The sequence below is a fragment of the Hyaena hyaena genome, unplaced genomic scaffold (assembly GCF_003009895.1).
Source record: "Hyaena hyaena isolate Hyena2069 unplaced genomic scaffold, ASM300989v1 scaffold_0, whole genome shotgun sequence".
Taxonomy (NCBI): Eukaryota; Metazoa; Chordata; class Mammalia; order Carnivora; family Hyaenidae; genus Hyaena; species Hyaena hyaena.
The window spans coordinates 1,491,164-1,512,309 of NW_024080632.1; the positions used below are offsets into that span (position 1 = coordinate 1,491,164).

The 21,146-nt window shown below is 58.4% G+C and overlaps 1 protein-coding gene across 2 annotated transcripts in view; it reads left to right on the forward strand.

Moving 5' to 3' along the window:
• The first annotated feature begins 149 nt into the window (after positions 1-149).
• DHX37 (DEAH-box helicase 37) overlaps positions 150-21,146 on the forward strand; it is a 28,223-nt gene continuing 7,226 nt past the window's right edge. For both annotated transcript variants that reach the window (XM_039240986.1, XM_039240919.1), the window contains exons 1-16: positions 150-327; positions 3,466-3,635; positions 6,605-6,717; positions 8,261-8,576; positions 10,982-11,130; positions 12,240-12,332; positions 14,556-14,652; positions 15,464-15,577; positions 15,770-15,871; positions 16,090-16,204; positions 17,391-17,486; positions 17,660-17,742; positions 18,372-18,522; positions 19,051-19,127; positions 19,442-19,674; positions 20,831-20,942. In XM_039240986.1, coding sequence (XP_039096917.1) covers positions 222-327; positions 3,466-3,635; positions 6,605-6,717; positions 8,261-8,576; positions 10,982-11,130; positions 12,240-12,332; positions 14,556-14,652; positions 15,464-15,577; positions 15,770-15,871; positions 16,090-16,204; positions 17,391-17,486; positions 17,660-17,742; positions 18,372-18,522; positions 19,051-19,127; positions 19,442-19,674; positions 20,831-20,942 — 2,127 coding nt within the window. In that variant the 5' untranslated portion in view covers positions 150-221. The remainder of the gene's footprint in view (positions 328-3,465; positions 3,636-6,604; positions 6,718-8,260; positions 8,577-10,981; positions 11,131-12,239; positions 12,333-14,555; positions 14,653-15,463; positions 15,578-15,769; positions 15,872-16,089; positions 16,205-17,390; positions 17,487-17,659; positions 17,743-18,371; positions 18,523-19,050; positions 19,128-19,441; positions 19,675-20,830; positions 20,943-21,146) is intronic.

Below are 21,146 nucleotides of genomic sequence, written 5' to 3' on the forward strand. Positions count from 1 at the left end.
GTGACCTCAGGCCTGTTCCCGCCTCTAACTTGGCCCCGCCCAGCCGATCAGCAGCCCCGCCCCTAGCTCCGCCCCCAGACCGCTGTGGTTTTCAGCTCTCGCGAGAGTGCAGCCCGGAAGTCTCGCGGCCTGAACCTGGGGCCCGGGAACACACGTGGGGTGGGCTTTGGGGTGCGCCTCTCCCGCGGCCGCCAGGTGTAACCCTTGCAGGACCCCGCGCCATGGGGAAACTGCGCCGGCGCTACAACGTCAAGGGGCGCCAGCAGGCGACCCCCGGCCCCTCGAAGGGCCCCCCGGAGCCGCCCCGCGTCGTGCTGGAACTAGAGGGTAAGGCGGGGGGCTGGGTTTCGGGGAGGGGCCGAAGGGCTCCGCGACTCTGGGGCGGTGGGAACCGGGAGGAACCTCCTCTCAGATGATCCAGAGAAGGCGAGACAGTGACAGTTTGGGTTTAACGGAGAATTTGGGACCGTCCCGGGCTTTCTCCCCGACGGAGCCTGGCCCTGGTTTGTTACTTTTTAAAGTTTTCTTTACGTAAGTAACCCCTGCACCCGACGGTGGACTCGAACTCAGGACCCTAAGATCAGGAGTCAGGTGCTCTTCCCACTGAGCCGACCAGGCGTCCCCAGCCCTATTTTAGAGACGTGGGGAACGTGGGCCAGAAAATAAGGTAATTCCGTCCATTCCTACGGTTGTTTTATAATCTTGCTAGCGACCCCCGAATGTGTATGTTTAGCCAAGACCTGTCTGCCCAGCTGGGCTGCTTGACGTTTCTGCTTAGATTCATTGTTAGTAGGAACTGCCAGGACTTTAGGAGACATAACGGGAAGAGATTTAAAAAAAAAAAAAAAAGAGTCTGCCCTGCTGAGCTTAGATGCTTGTGGGAGTTGACAGCCCAAGGCAGACAGGTAACTATGCAGGATGTTGTGTGGGTATAAATACTAAGGAGATAAAGCAGAGTAGGTGTTTGGGTGGGTTGCAGTGTCCTGGGGGAGGGGGGGCAGGGAAGCCCTCATGGAGAAAGCGTGGAGCCAAGGCCTGAAGGCAGCTAGAATGGCTGGGTGGGGGTGAAAGAAGAAAGAAGAAGAAAGAAATCCTAAGATCATGTAGGATCCCGCGGGGGGCTGTGTTGAGGACTGGCCAGGGCAGGGTTTAGGGCACCAGGGGACGTTGGCTTATGCTGGAACAGCATCGCTGTGGGTGCGGCATAGAGAAGCACCATGGTTACGTGGAACCAGGGTGATTGGTTAGGAGCCTGTTAGTTCGATGATCTGGTGGTGTTCAGGCTACAGTTTGAAGGTGGAGCTCGCAGGAGTTGCTGGCCCAGTGTGCACAAGAACAGTGACGTTGAATGACTCTCAGGCGCCGGGCCCAGCGGGTGGAGAAGGCAGGGGTGGGCAGCTTGGGAGACCAAGAGCCAGCCTTGGGATATGAGTAGTCTGGGGTCCTGTTCGGTACCCGAGCGGCCAGCTGCTTGAGAGAAGCCAGTCCCGGTGGAGGCGGCAATCCGGAGTCATCTATGGGTAGATGGTATTTGTTCACTTAAAGGCCAGACTGGGTTAGCTCGCTGAGGGAGTGGGTCCTGCCCGGGAGGAGAAGGCGATGGGGAGGAGGGCTCTGGAGAGCTTGGTTGTGGGTGCCCAGCAGGAGGACTGCCATCCGCGTCAGATGTTGCCGTGGGGTCAGCGAGGGAGAGAGGGACCGCTGGATGTCACCAGAGGGGCTGTCCTTGACCTGGCTGGGGCCATCTGTGCGGGAGGGGTGAGATGGAGGGACTGCTTCCTTTCAGAGGTGTCTTGCCGGCTCCTAAAAGGGGTGGGACTCACCCAGCTGCGTGCACGTGCTCCCTGAGGTCCAGGCCAAGTTAAACATCAGGAAACAGTGGGCCTTGACTCTGGAGATGGACGGAGGGACAAGGGCTTCTGGAAAAGCCTGCGTCCCTCGACCCGCTGGCTGGCCTTCTGTTCTACGCTCTCGCTGGGCCAGAAAGGCAGCGAGGGGACCAGAGAGAACGTCGGAGTGGCAATCTGGAGCCTGAATTCCCTCCTCAGAAGGTGCACGGATAGGCTGGGGACTGACCAAATTGCCTAACATCTCCGTGCCTCAGTTTTCTCTTCTGTAAAATGGATCTGGGAGGAACAGCCATCCTACTCCCCACCAGAGTTTTGGAGGAGGTGATTGGAGCGGGGATGGGGGGCCTGAGTCTCTTGGATCCAAAGATTGGGGAAGGTTCTTTCTCCTCTCAGGACTCCTCCAATCATCCCCACCTTCCTGAGGGGCCGAGGAGACTTATAAAAACATACATCACATCGCCTTCTTCAAAGAGCCTTCCCCGATCAGTGACCCAACATCACCACTCCCGGATTTTTGTTTTTATCATATTCCCTATTTTTTTTCCCTATGGCACCGTGGTTCTCAAAGTTTTGGACCGAGGACGCTTTTACATTCTGAAAAATTGAGGGTCCCAAAGTACTTTTGTTGGTGTGGCTTGTATCTGTCAAAACCAAGACATTTAGAAAGCAGGATGCACGAACTCACACTTCCAGCTGTCAGAGCAAGTACACGTCCTATGATTTGGAGCCTCTGGAAAATGCTGGCTGTACACTCTTTTCTTCTTTTTTTCTTGCTTTTAATTCTGTGTCATGTGAGAATTGCAGAATGGATCGCTTGCATTGCTTAAAATTGTCTCATTCTCTTCTGTGTTTTGTGACACAAAGGAAGATGGACAGAGCCAGAGGAAGGCCCCCCCATAGAACGCTGGAGAGGGGGCCACAGCAGGTTGAGTGGAAAGAGTAATGCGGCAGCCGAATTTGGGTCTAGATTGTATACTTTTAGACTGTGACATTGAAGAATAGGTGTGGTACATGGGGCGCCTGGGTGGCTCAATCGGTTAAGCATCCGACTTTGGTTCACGTCATGATCTCATGGCTCATGGGTTCGAGCCCCACGTCGGGCTCTGTGCTGACAGCTCAGAGCCTGGAGCTGCTTCAGATTCTGTCTCTCTCTCTCTCTCTGCCCTCCCCCACTCGTGTTCTGCCTCTCTCTCAAAAATAAATAAGCATTAAAAAAAAACTCATAAAAATAGATAGGGTACAAACTCAGTACTTAGTTGCCTGCACATCTGAGAAGGACGCTGTACCAACGCTGTGAAAGTAATTTTGTCCTCACAGGCCTGCGGAAAGCAGGCCACATCCTGAGGGGGTACCCGCCCTCCTAGCACCCCTCTCCCTCCCCTCCCACGAGGCTGGAGGTGCGCTGGCCCTCACAGCGGGTGCTGGGTACACCGGCTGAGTGAACGGTGACGGGCCTGCACCCCCATTCCTGTGGAGTCGCTCAGGGGGTCACACGGGGTACGGGGCGCCCATGAGAGGCGACACGGACCCCCCGCCCCAGAGCCAGTGGCACTGAGGTTGAATGCTGAGCACCGCAGGTCCCTGGGCCGGGGCTCAGATATGTGTGTCTCTTCAGATCAGGGCACGCTGAAAGGAGTTGATGCAAGCAATGCGCTCGTTTTGCCGGGAAAGAAGAAAAAGAAGCCCAAAGCCCCTCCCCTGGCGAAGAAGGAGAAGAAGCCCCTGACCAAGAAAGAACGGAAAATGCTGCAGAAAATCTTAGATCAGAAGGAGAAGAAGAGCCAGGTACGCCCATTGTGTCAGGGTCTGTGCCCGGCTCCCCCTGCTGTGGATGGGTGGGGTCTGTGTCCCCCAACTGGATCTCTCCAGCAGGACTGTCAGGTAGAACTTTCTGGAATGAGGGGCATGATGTGTGTGCACACAGTCCCACACGGTAGTCACTGGGCCTGTGTGGCTACCGAGGTTGAGGAACTGAATTTTTTATGTGAGATAATATTAATTTAAATTCAGTGGCCTCCCATGGCTGGCAGCTGCCTTGACTGACACCCTCCAGACCCTCCAGGAGCCGCCCTGGGATAGACTGACGGGCCCGGGTTGCTCGAGGTCACGAGCTTGTTAACGGGGGAACCAGTCGGTCAGCGCACTCATCTTTTCTTATTTGTCCTACTCAATCATTTTATGTTATTTGTTTTTTAACTTTATTCTGGAGAATGTCAACTTTCTTTTTTATGTTTATTTTTGAGAGATACAGACAAGCGCAAGCAGAGGAGGGGCAGAGAGAGAGGGAGACACAGAATCCGAAGCAGGTTCCAGGCTCCGAGCTGTCAGCAAAGGGCCCGACACGGGGCTCGAACTCACGAACCGTGAGATCATTACCTGAGCTGAAGTCAGACGCTCAACTGACTGAGCCACCCAGGCGCCCCATACATATTTTTAATTTATGTACTTATTTTGAGAGAGAGAGAGAGACAGAGCATGAGTTGGGGAGGGGCAGAGAGAGGGGGGAGAGAGAATTCCAAGTAGGCTCCACGCTGCCAGCACAGAGCCAGATGTGGGGGTCGAACCCACAGACCTGAGATCATGACCTGAGTCGAAATTAAGAGTCAAGGGGGGCCTGGGTGGCTTAGTCGGTTAAGCGTCCGACTTTCGCTTAGGTCATGATCTCGCGGTTCGTGGGTTCGAGCCCCGCATCGGGCTCTGTGCTGACTGCCAGCTCAGAGCCTGGAGCCTATTTCAGAGTCTGTAAATCCCTCTATCTCTGACCCTCCCCTGCTCACGCTGTCTCTCTCTCTCTCTCTCTCCCCTAGAAATAAATAAAACATTTAAAAAATATATTAAAAAAAAAAAGAAATCAAGAGTCAGACCCTAACCAAGTGAGCCACCCAGGCGCCCCTCCCTTCGTACTTTTTTATGGAGCAAATTGCCTCACGGGAAATTCAAACACCTGCAGAAGCGGAGAACCTAGTGTGATGGACTCGTGTGTCCTTGTCACCAGTGCCGCCTGGTGGCCACTCTGCCCGCTCCCGGCTCAAGGCCTGGGAAGCGTACGTCTGCATTAGCACCCGGGGCTGCTGGAACACAGGGCCGCAGACTGGACGGCTTACAGCCACGGGGATGTATTCCGTTGCGGTTCTGGAAGCCTGGAGTCTGAGACTGCGGTGTCGGCAGGGCCGTGCTCCCTGCCGAGGCTCCAGGGGAGGACCCCCAGTTTCGGGTGGTCCCCGGCGTTCCTGGCCCCTGTCTTCGCACGGCCGTCCTCTGTGTGTGTCTTGTAAGGACACTTGTCCCGGGATTTGGGACCCGGCTGGATCATCCAGTGTCTCATCCCGAGATCTTTAACTTAATTACATCTGTAGAGACCCTGTTTCCAAATAAGAGCGCATGCGGGGATGTGGGTATATCCTTTGGGGGGGTCCGCCGTTCAAGCCCCTACGTATAACGTTTTATCCATAAATGGTTCAACGGTATCTAAAATAATGGCTGTTTAAAATAACCACAAGACCCTTAGTTATAGCACAGCCAAAGTTTTTAAAAATATCAAATACCCAGCAAATGGTCAAATTCCAGTTGCTTTATAAATGCTCCCCTCCCCCACCTCTTCCCCCCTCCCCTTGTCATTGATTTGTGGAAGGAAATCAGGTAGCTTCCCACAGTGTGTTTTATAAACCATCTCTGCGGTAAAGTTAAGTGCACCCCTCTGCCCTCCGAATGTCCTGGAAATGGTGTTTGGATCTGAGGCAGGGATTCTCAGCGGGGACGGTTTGGCCCCCAGGGGACATCTGGCCACATGTGGAAGCACAGCGGGGGGCAGGGGGGGGTCTGAGGTACCCCTACGTGGCCCACGGCTCACACAGCAACCAGACGCTCTCGGGCTCAGTGATGCCCACAGTGCAGAACCTGAGAAACCCTAATCTGAAGATTTCCTGGGATTCACATTTGACTCTGCATCAGGGTCACTGCACAGGGGCCCCAGCTCACAGCCCTGACACTCAGCCCCGGAGCCCTCGCTGCGGGATGACTCTGTCCCCTGAGTGGGTCCTTTTAAAATCCTGGGCACCGTTTGTTTCTCACTGTTCTGTACGTGGTTTTTCCCTTTGTTGATTGCAAAATGCATAGAGGGAAGCACATGTAAGACACATATACAAAATTTCAGGAATTAAAAACTCAACGGAAAGAGGCCAACCGTCCCTGCCCCCATACGCTGCTTCCTTGAAGGCGGCTCGGGGACCACTTGCCCTGGTCACACAAGAGCCTCCCACCCCTGTGACACAGCTGGGGAGCCCTGCCTGTACACGTGCACCTTCCTTTATTTAGTCGGTCTCCCGCGGACGGGCATCTGGAAGGTGCAGAATTGCTTGTGACACACAGCAATGCGGAGGGAGCCTTGTTCCTCCAGCGCCAGACTGTCTGGGGGTAGAGAGCCGCCCGGCTCACGTTAGTGCACGACCGCCATCTGTGATGTGGGTCTAATTGGACCTTTGGTTTAAAAAGCTTTGGTGTTAGCGAGGCCAAAACCTGATGGCAGGGTCTCCCTTCCTTTTTTATAAGTTTATTTTTGAGAGAGCGAGGAAGCAGGGGAGGGGCAGAGAAAGAAGGGGAGAGAGAATCCCAAGCAGGCTTCATGCCGTCAGCAGAGCCCCATGTGGGGCTCAAACTCACAAACTGCAAGATCCTGACCTGAGCCAAAATCAAAGGTTGGACGCTTCACCGACTGAGGCCCCCCAGACGTCTGACCCTCTCCTCTCCTTCCCCAGCGAGCGGAGATGCTGCAGAAACTGAGCGAAGTCCAGGTTTCAGAAGCCGAGCTGAGACTCCTGTACACCACGTCCAAGCTGGGCACCGGGGACCGCATGTACCGCGCCAGAGAGTGAGCCGCGTGCCCCTCCTGCCAGGTCCTGGGGGCGGGCCCCCGGGTGACTGAGCCTTCCGGGTCGAGCGTCAGGGAGAGGACATTTGCTGTGGCCGTCATGCCTACACGCCTCCGCCGCCACGGGGCCCTGCCTGCCCGCCTCTCCGGCGGTGGCGCGGATGGTTAGGCCAGACGTTGCCTTCAGCTGGTGGGGGTTCTGTTCGGCTTATTAGCAAGTTTGGTCTGGTTTGTATGGCGTGGAGAAGGCACTCGGGGTTATTGCCGCTGTGTCCTGTGTCCCAGCGGCCGGTGTGCCCCATGTCCCCGTGGCCACATGAAATCCCACAAGCCGGGAGCCCCGAAACAAGGGAGGTGCATCCTTTCGTGGTTCTGAGCGCAGGAGCGTGGCCTGCAGGGTGTCTGTAGACTTGGTCCCTCCTGGAAGCTGGAGAGGCTGCCCTTGTCTTTCCCCCAGCTTTCGGGTGGTTGCCAGCCATCCTGGGGGTTCCTTCCTTGTAGATGCGATGCCGCGTCCGCCGTCCTGTCTCCCCGCATGTCTGTGTCTCCGTGTCTTACGTGGCCTCCCTCTGCGTCTGTGTCTTTTCTTACGAGGACACCAGGCATTGGATTTGGGACCCACCCTGATCCACGATGCTCTCATTTGACCTGAATTACATTTGCAAAGACCCTGTTTCCAAAAAGGCCACACTCTGAGCCTCTGAGGTGAATCCTAGGGAGACACCGTTCCACCCAGTGCCACCAACGTTCACAAATTAGACTGTGGGGGGCGGGGGGCACCTGGGTGGGCGGCTCAGTGGGTTGAGCGTCTGACTCGTGATTTTGGCTCAGGTTGTGCGTCGAGGGCTTTGGGATTGAGCCCCGCATCTGGCTCGCCCTGAGCAGGGAGCCTGCTGAAGCTTCTCCCTCTCTCTCGGCCCCTCCTCCTCCCTCTTTCTCTCTCTCAAAACTAAACACTAAAAAAGAAAGGAAAGAGAAAGAATTCGATTTCACGTTAAAATCCGGGTTCCCACCTGGCCTTGAGCCGCACGGAGGGCATGCTCACAGGACAGCCCACCCTTAGCGGGAGCCCATGCGCCCTTCTCACCGTGCGCAGCCGTCTCTCTGTCGGCCTGCTCCCTGTAGGCACTGAGCGTTTGTGGCTGCTCTGAGTGCAGGCCGTGTCCCAGGCTCTCCCCTAGGCCTTGGGGGTAGAGGGGGCACAGAAGTAAAATAATAGGTAAGCTCCCTGAAGAAGCCTGCATCCTAATCCTGAGGAGAGGGGCAGTAATCACATGAGTATGTATCCTGCACTAAGCAGAACATGATGCAGGGAAGGAGGGTAGAGGGAGACGGGAGAGTCTCCCTGACGGGTGACATTTGAGTGAAGTGAGGGAGAGCTTCTGCACAGGGAGCCGGCACAGCAAGTGCAAGGGCCCTGAGGTGGGAAAGGGGGGTGTCCTTTGAATCCTGGCTTCTGAGGGGTATACGGCAACACGGAGCTGCCCCAGGTTGACTGGCCCCTCCTCGGGCCTTCCTGCCTGACTTCTGGTCGTCCCCGCAGGAGGCCTGACAAGATCGAAGCCCAGGGGCAGAGGATCAGCAGCCTCAGCGGGGCCGGCCGGAAGCGCTCCCACGAGGAGACAGAAGACGAGTCGTCCGCGTCCTCCGTGGAGTCTGAGCCCGCCGAGGCCCCTGCCGTGGAGCCGCTGGAGGAGGCTGGTGCCGGGAGGCCACCAGCTCCGCCGGGACAGGGGGCCGGCAGCCAGCCGTCTCTGGCCACAACTGCTTCGGTCCCTCCGGCAGCAGCCTCCGCCGTGGCCAGGCCCCCAGCAAAGCCGGCCGTCTTCATCCCTGTGAACCGCTCCCCCGAAGTGCAGGTTTGCTGCTCTGTGTCTGCGACGAGCTCTCAGGCCAGCTCGGTGGGAGGGCTGAGGACGTGGGGCGGGGGGGGGTGCTGAGGGCAGGGAGGGGGACTAAGGACACAGTGGGCGGTGCTGAAGGCCAGGGGGGCTGAGGGCGCGGAGGGAGGCATCCATGTGCCTCGAGCAGGTAGAATGCCACCCCCCCCCGCCCCCTGTGGCCCAGTGTCCTCGCCCAGAACGGGAGTGACTTTACCTGCCTGTAGGGTCGTCGTGGAGACGTGGGCAGGTGCGCGTGCAGACGTGCTGACTGAGGCCCGGCACACGGGGCGAGGGCAGCTGGTGGCGCCCCCACTGTTATGAATGGTGACAAGAGCCATGGAGGAGACTGGGTGCCGGGAGGCGGGAGAACAGGAGGGCCGGGAAGGCACGTAGGGCAGGAGCTAGGAGACCAGCAGGTGCAGAGGAGAGGGGGCTGCCCCGCCCTGAGAGCCGCACAAGCAAAGGCCCTGAGGTAGGAGGCCTCCTGGGTCCTAGAGGGGCTGTTGCAGGCCACGGACTGTATTGTGGAAACAGGTGGGATGCCACCAGCTCCTCTCTTTTAATGGGGGAAAATAGACTAGAAAACAGCAGTGCAGATTCTAAGTAAGAATAAGAACCATTTATTGAAGTTGTGATTTCAGCTACGGGCACGTTTATGTGCTCGTGTATAACTAGGGCAAGCTGGCGGTGTGCCCTGGGTTCGTGCTACAGAGGTTTACTTCCATTTGCCGTCAGATGGCTGCTGGTGGTGTGGGAATCTGCTTCCCACGGTCCCCGAGGGGCCCGGGCTCCCCCATCGCATGTCCTGGCTGCTCCCGCCCCAGCTTCATCCCTTTCTCTGGCTTTTCCGCATACATGTCCCTAAGCGGTCATTACTTAGGTCTGCCTGTTGTTATAAGTGACATCACGTCATTTGTCTCCCTGCAGTTTGATTTTTTGGTTAAGTCAGTTTTACGTTTCGGAGATTTATTTGTGTTGCTGCATGTAATTGAAGTCCCATTTACTTTGGATTCTTTTCCCCACTGCTCTATGCTATTCCGTTCTGTGACTGAGCACAGTGCAAGTATCCTTCAAGTAGGGAATTCCCTACACGTGCAAAACTTTCTCTTGGGCGGTGTTTGCAAACTGAAGGTCACAGTCACCTGGGTCATGAGGTGACCAGCACTTTCTGTTTTTGAAACAAATGGAGGAGAACAGAAATAGAACAAAATGTTTTAAATTTGCGTGTTAGCGTGCTTCACACAGTGAAGGTGTAAGCCGTGGTTCGTAAAACTCCTTCAGTGTATAAAACATCTGACCCTTGAACAACGCGGGGTGGGGGCTCCGATGCCCCCCTCGCAGTCACAAGTCCACATGCGACTTTTGCCTCCCCCAGAAACGTAACTACTGGTAGCCCACTGTTGACCAGAAGCCTCGTAACACGAAACAGTTGACTCACGCGTGTTTTATATGTTACATGTATCATCCGTCATATTCTTTTTTTTCTTTATATTTTTATTTATTTCTAGGTGAGAGAGAGAGAGAGAGAGAGAGACAGCGTGAGCAGGGGAAGGTCAGAGAGAGAGGGAGACACAGACTCTGAAATAGGCTCCAGGCTTTGAGCTGGCAGTCAGCACAGAGCCTGACGTGGGGCTCGAACCCACAAACCGCGAGATCATGACCTAAGCGAAAGTTGGACGCTTAACTGACTGAGCCACCCAGGTGCCCTAGAAGAGGAAACATTTGTAGTCCTGTACTTTTATTTTCTTTTTTTTCTTTTTTTTTTTTTTATTTATTTCTAGGAGAGAGAGAGAGAGAGACAGCGCGAGCAGGGGAGGGTCAGAGAGAGAGGGAGATACAGACTCTGAAATAGGCTCCAGGCTCAGAGCTGGCAGTCAGCACAGAGCCCGACGCGGGGCTCGAACCCACGAACCGCGAGATCATGACCTGAGCGAAAGTCGGACGCTTAACCGACTAAGCCACCCAGGCGCCCCATGTAGTCCTGTACTTTTAAAAATCTTTTTGAAGTAATCTCTACACCCTATGTGTGTCTTGAACTCAGGACCCTGAGATCACGCTCTACAGACCGAGCTGGTCAGGCACCCCTAGTCCTGTAGTTTATGGAGAAAAATCCGTGCAGGAGGAAGCAGCCCCACACAGTTGTTCAAGGACAGCTGTCCCTGAGGACATCCACTGTGGCACGAGAGGTCCCCGCCTCCGTCTCTGTCCCCTGTGGCGGGCCCTCGCTGACTTTGCTGGGAGGGCTCATGACATCCACACGCCCACGGCCAGCTTTATAGAGACCACGTCACCCTTCATAGTCTTGACGATCCCCTCTGCCGTTCTGCTGGGGGGTCCCCTGCCCCCCAGTTTCCTGAGCACTGGCTTCCTCTCTCTGCCAGGAAGAACGGCTGAAGCTCCCGATCCTTGCCGAAGAGCAAGCGATCATGGAGGCAGTGGCCGAGCACCCCATCGTCATCGTGTGCGGTGAGACCGGCAGCGGGAAGACCACGCAGGTGCCACAGTTTCTCTACGAAGCAGGCTACGCCAGGTGGGGGCTGGGGGCTGGCCGCAGGGTTCTCCGCTACCCCTCGGGTGATCCCCAGGAGTTACTATGAGGGTGAGCTCCCAGGACCCTAACTCCAGGTCTGTCATTTATATGCTGTGTGGCTTTGGGCAAGCTACTTAACCTCTCTGGGCCTTGGTGTCCTTGTGCAGTCCTTGGACCTACTTCACACGGTTGTCGTGTGCAGGAAATGAGAGGGTTTCTCATCTAAGTAAAATGCTTAGATCCGTCCCTGGCATGTAGGATGGTGCATTTATTAATGTCATCTCCTGTTGGCACTTTTGACCTGTGTGTCACGGGTCCCCAAGACCACCCCAGGTTCATGGATTTGCTAGAAGGCTTGTGGGTCCCAGCATGTAGTTGTACACGTGAGTGTGATTTCTTAGAGCGGAAGGACCCAAAACACGACGGGCAGAGGGCAGAGGTGCGTGGGGTGGAGTCTGGGAGGACCCGGCTTAGGCTTTCACAGCTCCCTCCTGGGAGGGTCACACGGAAGCAGTAATTGTGACGAGCTGTCACCAGACCAGCCGAGTAGAAGCTGAGCGCCCAGGGTGTTGGTTGGGGTCAGACCCCTCTGCCTGGTACCTGCCCAAGTCCAGGCACCCAGAAGGAAAGCAGGTGTTCAGGATAAACCAGACGGTTTGTACAATCAGTCCAGGTACAGAGAGCCCCCCGTTGTCAGGGTCGGGAACCCTCTGAGATTTGGATCCCAGACACCAGCTGCCATGAACCCAGTAAGCAGACCTTTCTGAGAAGTCCGGCCTCGGGCTTCTGTGCTGCCTGTGGCCTGCACAGCCTGGAAAGCAGGTGCCAGGCCCTTGGCAGGTGCCGTGTCTCACGGAGCACGCGCTCGCTGGCTCCGGGCCATCTCGGCCCCAGCCTCCCATCCGCGGCTGCCGGCTTTCTGTTACACGGTGACTCCCACGGCATCTGCGTGCGGATCGCCGGGCTGTCCCCTTTTGCTGTCAGGTGGTGCCATGTCACCTCTAGGGAGGGTCACTCCGTACAAGGAGTCCTGACGCAGAGCCGCGTGTGACCATGGGACGGACAAGTGGGCCTGAGCACAGCTCACGTGTCCTGTCTCTCTCTCCCAGTGACAACAGCATCATCGGCATCACGGAGCCCCGCAGAGTGGCTGCTGTGGCCATGTCCCAGCGAGTGGCCAAGGAGATGAATCTGTCACAGCGGTGAGGGCTCAGCGTCCTGGAGGAGGGGAAGGGGTGGCCCCCGGCCTGGCCCTGCCCGCTGTCTGTAGGAGCTGAGGGGTTCTGGACGCTGTCCGTCCTGAGGGGGCTGGGTGTGTTCTGGGCGCTGTCCGTCTCCAGGGTGCTGAGCGGTTCTGGACACTGTCTGGACAGTGCTGGGTGTGTTCTGGGCACTGAACGTCCTGAGGGGGCTGGGTGTGTTCTGGGCGCTGTCCATCTCCAGGGTGCTGAGCGGTTCTGGACACTGGGCAGTGCTGGGTGTGTTCTGGGCACTGAACGTCCTGAGGGGGCTGGGTGTGTTCTGGGCGCTGTCCGTCTCCAGGGTGCTGAGCGGTTCTGGACACTGTCTGGACAGTGCTGGGTGTGTTCTGGGCACTGAACGTCCTGAGGGGGCTGGGTGTGTTCTGGGCGCTGTCCGTCTCCAGGGTGCTGAGCGGTTCTGGACACTGTCTGGACAGTGCTGGGTGTGTTCTGGGCACTGAACGTCCTGAGGGTGCTGGGCGGGAGTGTGGCTCCTGCACCTGAGCGGAGGCCCCCTCCTGCAGGAAGCCTTTCCACACTCCAGACAGCAGGGCTTCCTGGGGAGAGGACCATAGGCCAAGGACAAGCCCACCGGGCCCTTGGGCTCACTTCTTGCACAGTGCCCTGAGGAGACCGTGGCCCTGATGGGCTCAGCACGGAGCAGAGCGGCCGGTGGCAGGAGGCAGGCGGGCGGTGGTTAATGGTCGGCATCATCTGGGAGTTTCAGGCAGGGCTCCTGAGTGAGGGCCCCTGTGGGCGGCGAGGCTGTAGGACTTGATGTGGGAAACAGAACAAAGCAGGCAGAGCACACGCCTGAGAGTGGCCGGGGGCCGCGTTTACACTGCACAGGCCTGGGCCTCGGCCCACACCAGGCACTAGCATGTCCACTCTGGTCTAGAACCGAGAAAGTCCCCTTCACCTGCCCTGTTACTGAATATTTACCAAGCAGCACCTGCTGTGGGCCGGCCCACCCCCTGGGCCTGGCATGCAGCTGGGGGAGGCTTGCTGCATTTGCACGTTGGGGGGCACGGTACCCCCAGCGTGTTTCCTGTGGATTGTTCTAGACAGTCATAGACACAGACAAGCGACTGTGTGCATCGGTTTGTCCGACTTGTGCATACGTGATTCGTATTGTTTACCTCTTCTGTATCTTTCCCGTTCTGTTTAATGGTAAATGTGGAAAATAACAGGAGGTACAAAGCTGCTGGTTTTGGTTATCGTTTTTTTTTCTTTTTTTTAAAGCATTATGGTTTGGTTTTGTTTTTTTTTTAAATATTTTTATTTATTTATAGGAGAGAGAGAGACAGCATGAGCAGGGGAGGGTCAGAGAGAGAGGGAGTCACAGACTCTGAAACAGGCTCCAGGCTCTGAGCTGGCAGTCAGTACAGAGCCTGACGCGGGGCTCGAACCCGCGAACCGCGAGATCATGACCTAAGCGAAAGTCGGATGCCTAACCGACTAAGCCACCCAGGCGCCCCTGGTTATCGTTTTTAACTTTTTAAGAGATGTTTATTTATTTTGAGAGAGACAGTGAGAGCAGGAGAGGGGCAGATAGAGGGAGAGAATCCTAGGCAGGCCCCACACTGTCTGTGCTGAGCCCAATGCGAGGCTCAGTCACACAAACCGTGAGATCATGGCCTGAGCCCAAATCAAGAGCTGGGGACTGACTGTGCCATCCAGGGCCACCCCCCACCCTTAGTTTTTTGTTGTGGAAAATTTTAAGCACATGAAAAGTAGAAAGCGTAGTGAATGAGCTCCGGTGACCCAACACCCAGTCCCGGTGATGGTTAGCTGGTGGCGGACTTTGTTCCCTGCGCCCCCGGGGTTCAGAGCTGCCGTTGGAGAGCTGCTTACTCGGGCTTTCGCCATCGGGCAGAAAGCTCCAGGCTCTGTGTCATGTCTGTGAGGGAAGGACTGTGAAACAGTTGCAGCGCCCGCACCGTAAGTGATACTCGTGACACCGGGCGTGTCCCCTGCCGTCTCTCTTCTAAACGGTTCTCATAGTTGGACGTTCAGATTGCGCTCCGGCCAAGGTCCGCGTTCGTTCGACCCCTTCTTCAGAGGCCTGTGACCGCCCCTCCGCGTCACTTGGTGGCTGCTCCGGCCTCCGTGGCCGCCTCCGTGTGGCTGCAGCCAGTTGGGGCCTTGCCTGCCCCGAGCCTCAGCCTGTCCCTGTCCCTGCAGGGTCGTCTCCTATCAGATCCGATACGAAGGGAACGTGACGGAAGAGACCAGGATCAAGTTCATGACAGATGGCGTGTTGCTCAAGGAAATCCAGAAGGTCGGTTGCTCGTCTCGTCTCAGAAAGCAAGGCCGGTGACACGGGGTGGGCGGTCCCAGCAGTCATCGTGCTGGCTGCTGGCCGAGCACCGCTGGGTCACCTGGGCAGCTTCCGTCCCCTCCCTCCTTGATCCCTAAGCCGGTACCTTCCTTGGGCAGTTGTGCTGACGCAGAAATTATGACGTGTCCGTGCGCCTTAGGGTAACGCCTTGCGGGTGCTCGTCAGCGGGAGCTCCTGTTGTGAGGGTTTGGTTCACGGACCGTGTGCCGCAGCCACCCGCGTAGCGCTCCTGGCTGGCTGTGCGGCATCCGCAAGGGCGGAGGGGACGCCCGTCTGCTCTGCCATAAGCCGGCCGGGGTTGCCAGGGAGGTGGCTGTGACTGGCTCATGTGTGGTTCGCTGCGGCTCCTCTCTGTGTGGGAGACGCTGTCCCAGTGTCCTCTGTCCCGTCCGCCACCCCCTCGTTCCCTGAGCCCCCCTCCCCCACACACACTCTACAGCCTCATTCCCTGTGCACCCCCCCTCCCCACACACACTCTACAGGTGCCGGGATTTGGTAGCTGCCCTTTCTCCAGCAGTTTCTCTGCCAGGCGCCAGGCTGTGTACTTTACAGATAGTATTTGTCACGGAAACTTCCCTGTGACCCCGTTAAATGGGGAAATGGACACAGGGAGGTGAAATAACGTGCCTGAGGTCACGAATCACCCCACCAGTGCTCCAGGATCGGTGCCAGCCGTGAGGGGCCCCTGGGGGAGTTCCGGGCTGCGGGGGCCCCTGGAGAGGCGCGGGCCTCACCGTGCCGCCCTCCCCAGGACTTCCTGCTGCTGAGGTACAAGGTGGTGCTCATCGACGAAGCCCACGAGAGGAGCGTGTACACGGACATCCTGATCGGCCTCCTGTCCCGCATCGTGTCTCTCCGGGCGAAGGTGGGGGGACAGGTGGTGGGTTGGCGCACAGGGGTCGAGCGAGAGAAAGGCTCCTGAGCACCGTGTCCTTCGGGCCTGGGCGGGGGGGCCCCTGTGACTTGGGGGTGAGCAGCCCCTGTGACTCCGCCCCCTTGGAATCCTGGGTCTGGCCGTGTCACCCTTCCGTCCGTCGCCCCATCTGTCCTCCCGCAGAGGCACCTGCCGCTGAAGCTGGTCATCATGTCGGCCACGCTGCGGGTGGAGGACTTCACACAGAACCAGCGGCTCTTCGCCCAGCCGCCTCCGGTCGTCAAGGTAGCGCCCTGGCGGTGAGGGGGGCAGGGCCTGTGGGCTCACACGGCGCGACCCCTGGTCCCGAAGCCGCTCCCGCAAGGCCCTGCCCTGCTGGTGGAGGCTGAGACCGGGAAGCCGTGGGGAGCTGACAGCTCCGGGGTCAGAGAGGCAGGGAAGGGGGGTCACCGAGCTCAGCCCCCACCCCTCACCCCCGGTGCCTCCGTGGGCCTGTGTCGCAGGTGGAGTCCAGGCAGTTCCCAGTGACGGTGCATTTCAACAAGCGGACGCCGCTGGAAGACTACAGTGGCGAGTGCTTCCGGAAGGTCTGCAAGATCCACCGTATGCTGCCGCCAGGTGAGCCCAGGCGAGCAGACAGCGGCTCTCCACTCCCAGGCCCAGCCTGTCGGGCTGTCGTCCCGCCCTCTCCCCGGGCCGCCCCTCCCCTGCTGGCTCTCTCCTGGGGCGGAACGTACATAAGTTGTACCGTTGTAACCATGTTTAAGCGTATAGCTCGGCGCCATTAGCGCATTCACAGTGCAGACTTACTTCTTTGCTGTCCTCTACTCATTCATGCTTCGCAGATGCTGCATTTTTTACAAATCCGGGTTTGTCGCAATCCTGCATCAGGCCAGTCGATCGGGCCGTTTTCAACAGCGCTTGCTCACTTCTCGTGTGTGTGTCACATCCTGGTGATTCTCGCAGGATTTCAGACTTTTCCATTGTATTAGTCACCAGAGATCTGTTTGCAGTGATCACAATTCCCTGAAAGCTCAGATGATGGTTAGCATTGTTTAGTAATATTTAAATTAACACACACACGTTGTTTTCTTAGGCAGTAGCGCTATTGTGCACTTATTAGATTACAGCGTAGCGTGAGCATAACTTCCGTGTGCACCGAGCAAGCACACAACTCGTGTGACTCGCTTCATTGTGACACTGGCTTCTTGGGTGGTCTGGCACCAGACCCGCGGCATCTCTGAGGCGTGCCTGTGCCGTGCGGGCCGTCCCTGCCACCCACAGCAGCAACTCTGTCCCCGTGAAACCCTGACTCCATCCCCTGCCCTGGCCCCTCCCCCCTTCTGCCTCCTGTGCCGACGCATCTGTTTGTTCCGGACACTGTAGAGATGAACTCATTCGACAGGTGGCCTTTCGTGCCTGGCTTCGTTCCCGTAGCGTTGCTTTTTGAGGTTCATCTGTGTGTCCTCTGCTGTGTGGACGGACTGCACTCTAGTTACCCATCCCCCAGCCCATGGACGCTCGGGCGGCTGTTGTGAATGGGGCTCCCGTGAGCATCTGTGCACAGGTTTTGGGTGGCTCCCCTCTTTCCCGGCCTTCTGGGCTCCTGCCCAGGAGTCAGACAGCCAGGTCGTGCAGGAGGTCTGTCCAGATCCCTGTCACCCGTCCCCTGCGTGCGGGCGTGTCACTCAGTCCTGCCGTGACTGGCTCTTCCTGACGCCCAGCTCCTGGCAGGTGGTGGCTGCTAAGGAGATGTTTGCTCCATGGGTGACCGGCTAGCCGAGGGGTCTGGCTCTTTCCGCAGGCGGCATCCTGGTGTTCCTGACGGGGCAGGCAGAGGTGCACGCGCTGTGCCGCAGGCTGAGGAGAGCCTTCCCACACGCCAGACGCGGGCCACCAGGTACCCTGTCCACACTTGGCCCCGAGAGCCTCCCGTGGGAGAGCCGGCCTGCCTTGCTGTCCCCAGTAAGTGGCCGGCCGTGCGGTGGCTTACTCGGGACGGTGAAGAGCAGAGTCCTGGTCACCTGGGTGTGGCCTCAGGGCATTTCCCTGCTCAACCTGCTCTTCTTGCAGAAAAGGAAGATGAAGAAGATTCAGTAGAGGCAACGCGGAAATTTAAGAAGTCAAGGACGAGGGCAAAGAAGGCCCAGGCAGCGGTATGTAGAGGCGCGTGGGGGGCTTGGGGCTCTGAAGCTGCCTCCTCTGGTGGCCGGTGGCCCCGTGTGGCTCTGCAGATGCCAATTTAATTAAGATGAAGTAAAAGTAAGGTTCAATTTTAATTGAATGAGTCCCATCAGATGCATTTCAGGTGCTCAGTACCCACCTGGGTCTGCTGCTGGCCGTGCTGGGCCTCCGGGGTCCAGAACATTCCTACCGTGGAAGAGAGTTCTGTTGGGTGGTGCTGCCCCAGAGGCGGCAGGGTGGGCTGTGATTTGAAGGTCCCTGTGCTGTGGACCAGGAAGAAGCTTCTGGAAGCCCGGCCCTGAGGTCCGGAGCAGGGCCTGCGAGGATGCCTGGGAGCAGACAGAACAAGGGCACGGGTCCCACGCGATGTCGTCACGGTTCTGGGGGCGGCAGCGTCCTTACCGCCGCACAAGTGTCGACTGGCCTGTGCGGCGGCCCGCTGACCAGCCCAGGGGCCATCCCGGCGTTGAGGCGAGGAGGCAGGCAGGACGGTTGTGAGGGCCCGAGAGCGGTGAGGCAGGGCCTCGCTCTCGCACGACAGTCTCCCCTGCCCGGGACCGTGGCTCCTGCAGCCGTGGTTCCGATGCCTTGTTTGCCGTAGACGTTGCCCCAGATCAGCCTGGACAGCTACTCGGTGTTGCCGGCAGGCGAAGGCGATGAGGACCGGGAGGCAGAAATGGACGAGGATGAGGCGGCGGCCGCCCTGGGCTCCGACCTTGACCTGGACCCGGGGGACGACGGGGCAGACGGAGGTGTGCCCCGGGCAGGGCGCCTGCTCGCGCTCCCTCTGTCATTCGCTTGGCGGGTGTGTGTGGATTAACCCCGTGGTTAGGCCCAGCCGTGCTGATCTCGAGCCTCAAGAGGGCCGGGCTCTGGGGCTGCCCTGCGCCTGCTGTTTGCTGAGCTCCTGCAGCTGCCTGCGGATAGAGCCGGATAGAGGCTCTGACGCCGGCTCCACGTGGTGGGCGTGCCACCCCCAGGCTCCGCCTTGCTGGGTGAAGCCAGGCCTCAGGGCTGCCTGGGAGGCCCCCAGTGCGGAGACGACCCAGGGCCTGGTGGGGAGCCCGGGGCACGCAGCAGGCAGCGGGACTCGTGGCCAGACTCCCCGCAAACCTGTCCAGCGGGGCGGGAGTTCCGCACCTGGGGGTGGGGGGCGGGGGGGGGCTCCTGAAGAGCCTCCAGGAGCCTCTCAGAGTCTGCTCGCCGCTGTGCCGGGCCCCTGGCAGCGGGTGGGGCAGGTCGGGGGACACCCGGCAGCCTGAGGTGGGCTCTCCCCGCAGGTGTGCAACCGGACGCGTCGCTGCCCCTGCACGTGCTCCCGCTCTACTCCCTGCTGGCCCCGGAGAAGCAGGCGCAGGTAACTGTGTGTGCCCCCCTCCCCCCGCCCCGAACACCGCGATGGGGCAGGTCGGGCCTGGGCTGTGCTCCTCAGCCGTTTGGTCCGCACTCCAGTCAGGGAGGGTGTGGGGTCTCCTTGGAGAATAGGAACGCATCCTTGCGTCTGCGCTGAGGAACGTGGTGGCCAGCGGGGGCGGGAAGGGTTTGTCCACCTCGCCCCCCTGAGCCCCTAGCCTGGCCAATTTCTCAGGGGTCAGGAGCCTCCCGTGTCTGCCGCCAGCTCTTCCCTGATTCCAGTGTTTTCTTGCTGCTTCCGCTCCCCGACAACCCCAGGTCTTCCAGCCTCCCCCGGAGGGGACACGGCTGTGCGTTGTGGCCACCAACGTGGCCGAGACGTCCCTCACCATCCCGGGCATCAAGTACGTGGTGGACTGTGGGAAGGTGAAGAGGAGGCACTACGACCGTGTCACCGGCGTGTCCTCCTTCCGAGTCACCTGGGTGTCCCAGGCCTCAGCCGACCAGCGGGCGGGCCGGGCAGGCCGGACAGAGCCAGGCCACTGCTACAGGTGGGCCTCCCCGGGCCTCCGGTGACGTTGCAGTCCCTCTGTGGCAGCCACCGGGGGGGGGGGGGGGAGGAAGGGGCTGTCCCTAGTCTGTAGTGGTGCCGAGTCCCCCTGGGAACAGTCCTTGGGGTGCTGTGCTGGCTCTCGAGCACCCGTGTTATTTCTTTACTCTGACTTTTAAGTGATACTTATATTTAGCTATTTTGTCTGGTTTTATGTTGTCGCGGCTCTGCGGGAATACCAGTAATGTGCCAGAACTTCGGCCATTTTCAAGTGTGCACTTCCTGCATTTGGTGTTCTCAGAATTGTCCAGGTGTCCCCCCAGCCGGTCCCAAACGTCGTCACCGCAGAGGCAGCCCCCATCAGTTAGGCATTTCCTCACAGCAGCCCCCTCCCGTCCCCTAGCTTGGTCGTGTGTTTCTGCTTCCCCTGGGCCTCCCCCTGGGGGGGGGGGGGGGGGGGCTGCTGGGTCACGTGGTCACTCCTGCAGTTTCCACGGCGGCCGCCCGCTCTGTTCCCAGCAGCCGTGCACACTGGTTCCGGTTTCCCCACCTTCCTGTGAACGCCTGCTACTTCCCGTTTTCAGAGAAACGCATGTGCGCGTGGTGGCTCACTGTGCACGTTGCGTGGCCCCGACGGCTGATGGCATCTTCTCACGTGCTGTTGGCTTTTTGTGTTCTTGGGAGACATGTTTTTCATTTCTTTTGCTCATTTTTTAAAGGTGTTTAAAAAATAACACCTTTATTGTTGAGTTGAAAGAGATCCTTACCTAATCTGGGTCTTAGCTCCTTGTCAGAGGCGTCGTTGGCAAATATCTTCTTGTCTGTTTGTTAGTGTTAATTGATTCTCTTATAGGAGGGTTTTTTGATAAACCATGAAAAGAAGCTAAACAACCATATGGAGAAAACTAGTGAGGAGACGGTAGTTTTGGTTCCCAGGGACTGTGCGTCAGGCACTGTTGTCCCGGGCGTGTGGCGTGTGACGTCTGTGCCCCAGCCCTGGCGAGTCACCTCGGCCGGTCCCGCAGGAGACAGAAAGAGGCTTGAGGAGGGCGGATGGCAGCCCTTGTGCGCGTCTGGGTCGAGACCCAGTGCCACGAAGCCTGGCACTCTTTGTTTATAAAGTGATGGTGTTCTTTCTGATGCTTCTTCCCACCCAGGCTCTATTCGTCTGCGGTTTTCGGTGACTTTGAGCAGTTTCCTCCTCCTGAAATCACCCGGAGGCCAGTTGAAGACTTGATTCTGCAGATGAAAGCACTCAACATCGAAAAGGCAAGTGGCAGCCCCAAGCCCACCAGCAGCCCCCAACCCCCCGCGGGGAGCAGAGCCCCTGGCGCCGGCCCGGCCGCCCGCGCGCTCTCATGGGGCGCTGCGTCCATGTGTGCCCGGGGCTCCCAGACACCGCTTCCCCAGGGCTGCACCCCTGGGACACCCAGGGGACGGCTGCCTGCGACGGAAGCTACACAGGGAGGCACA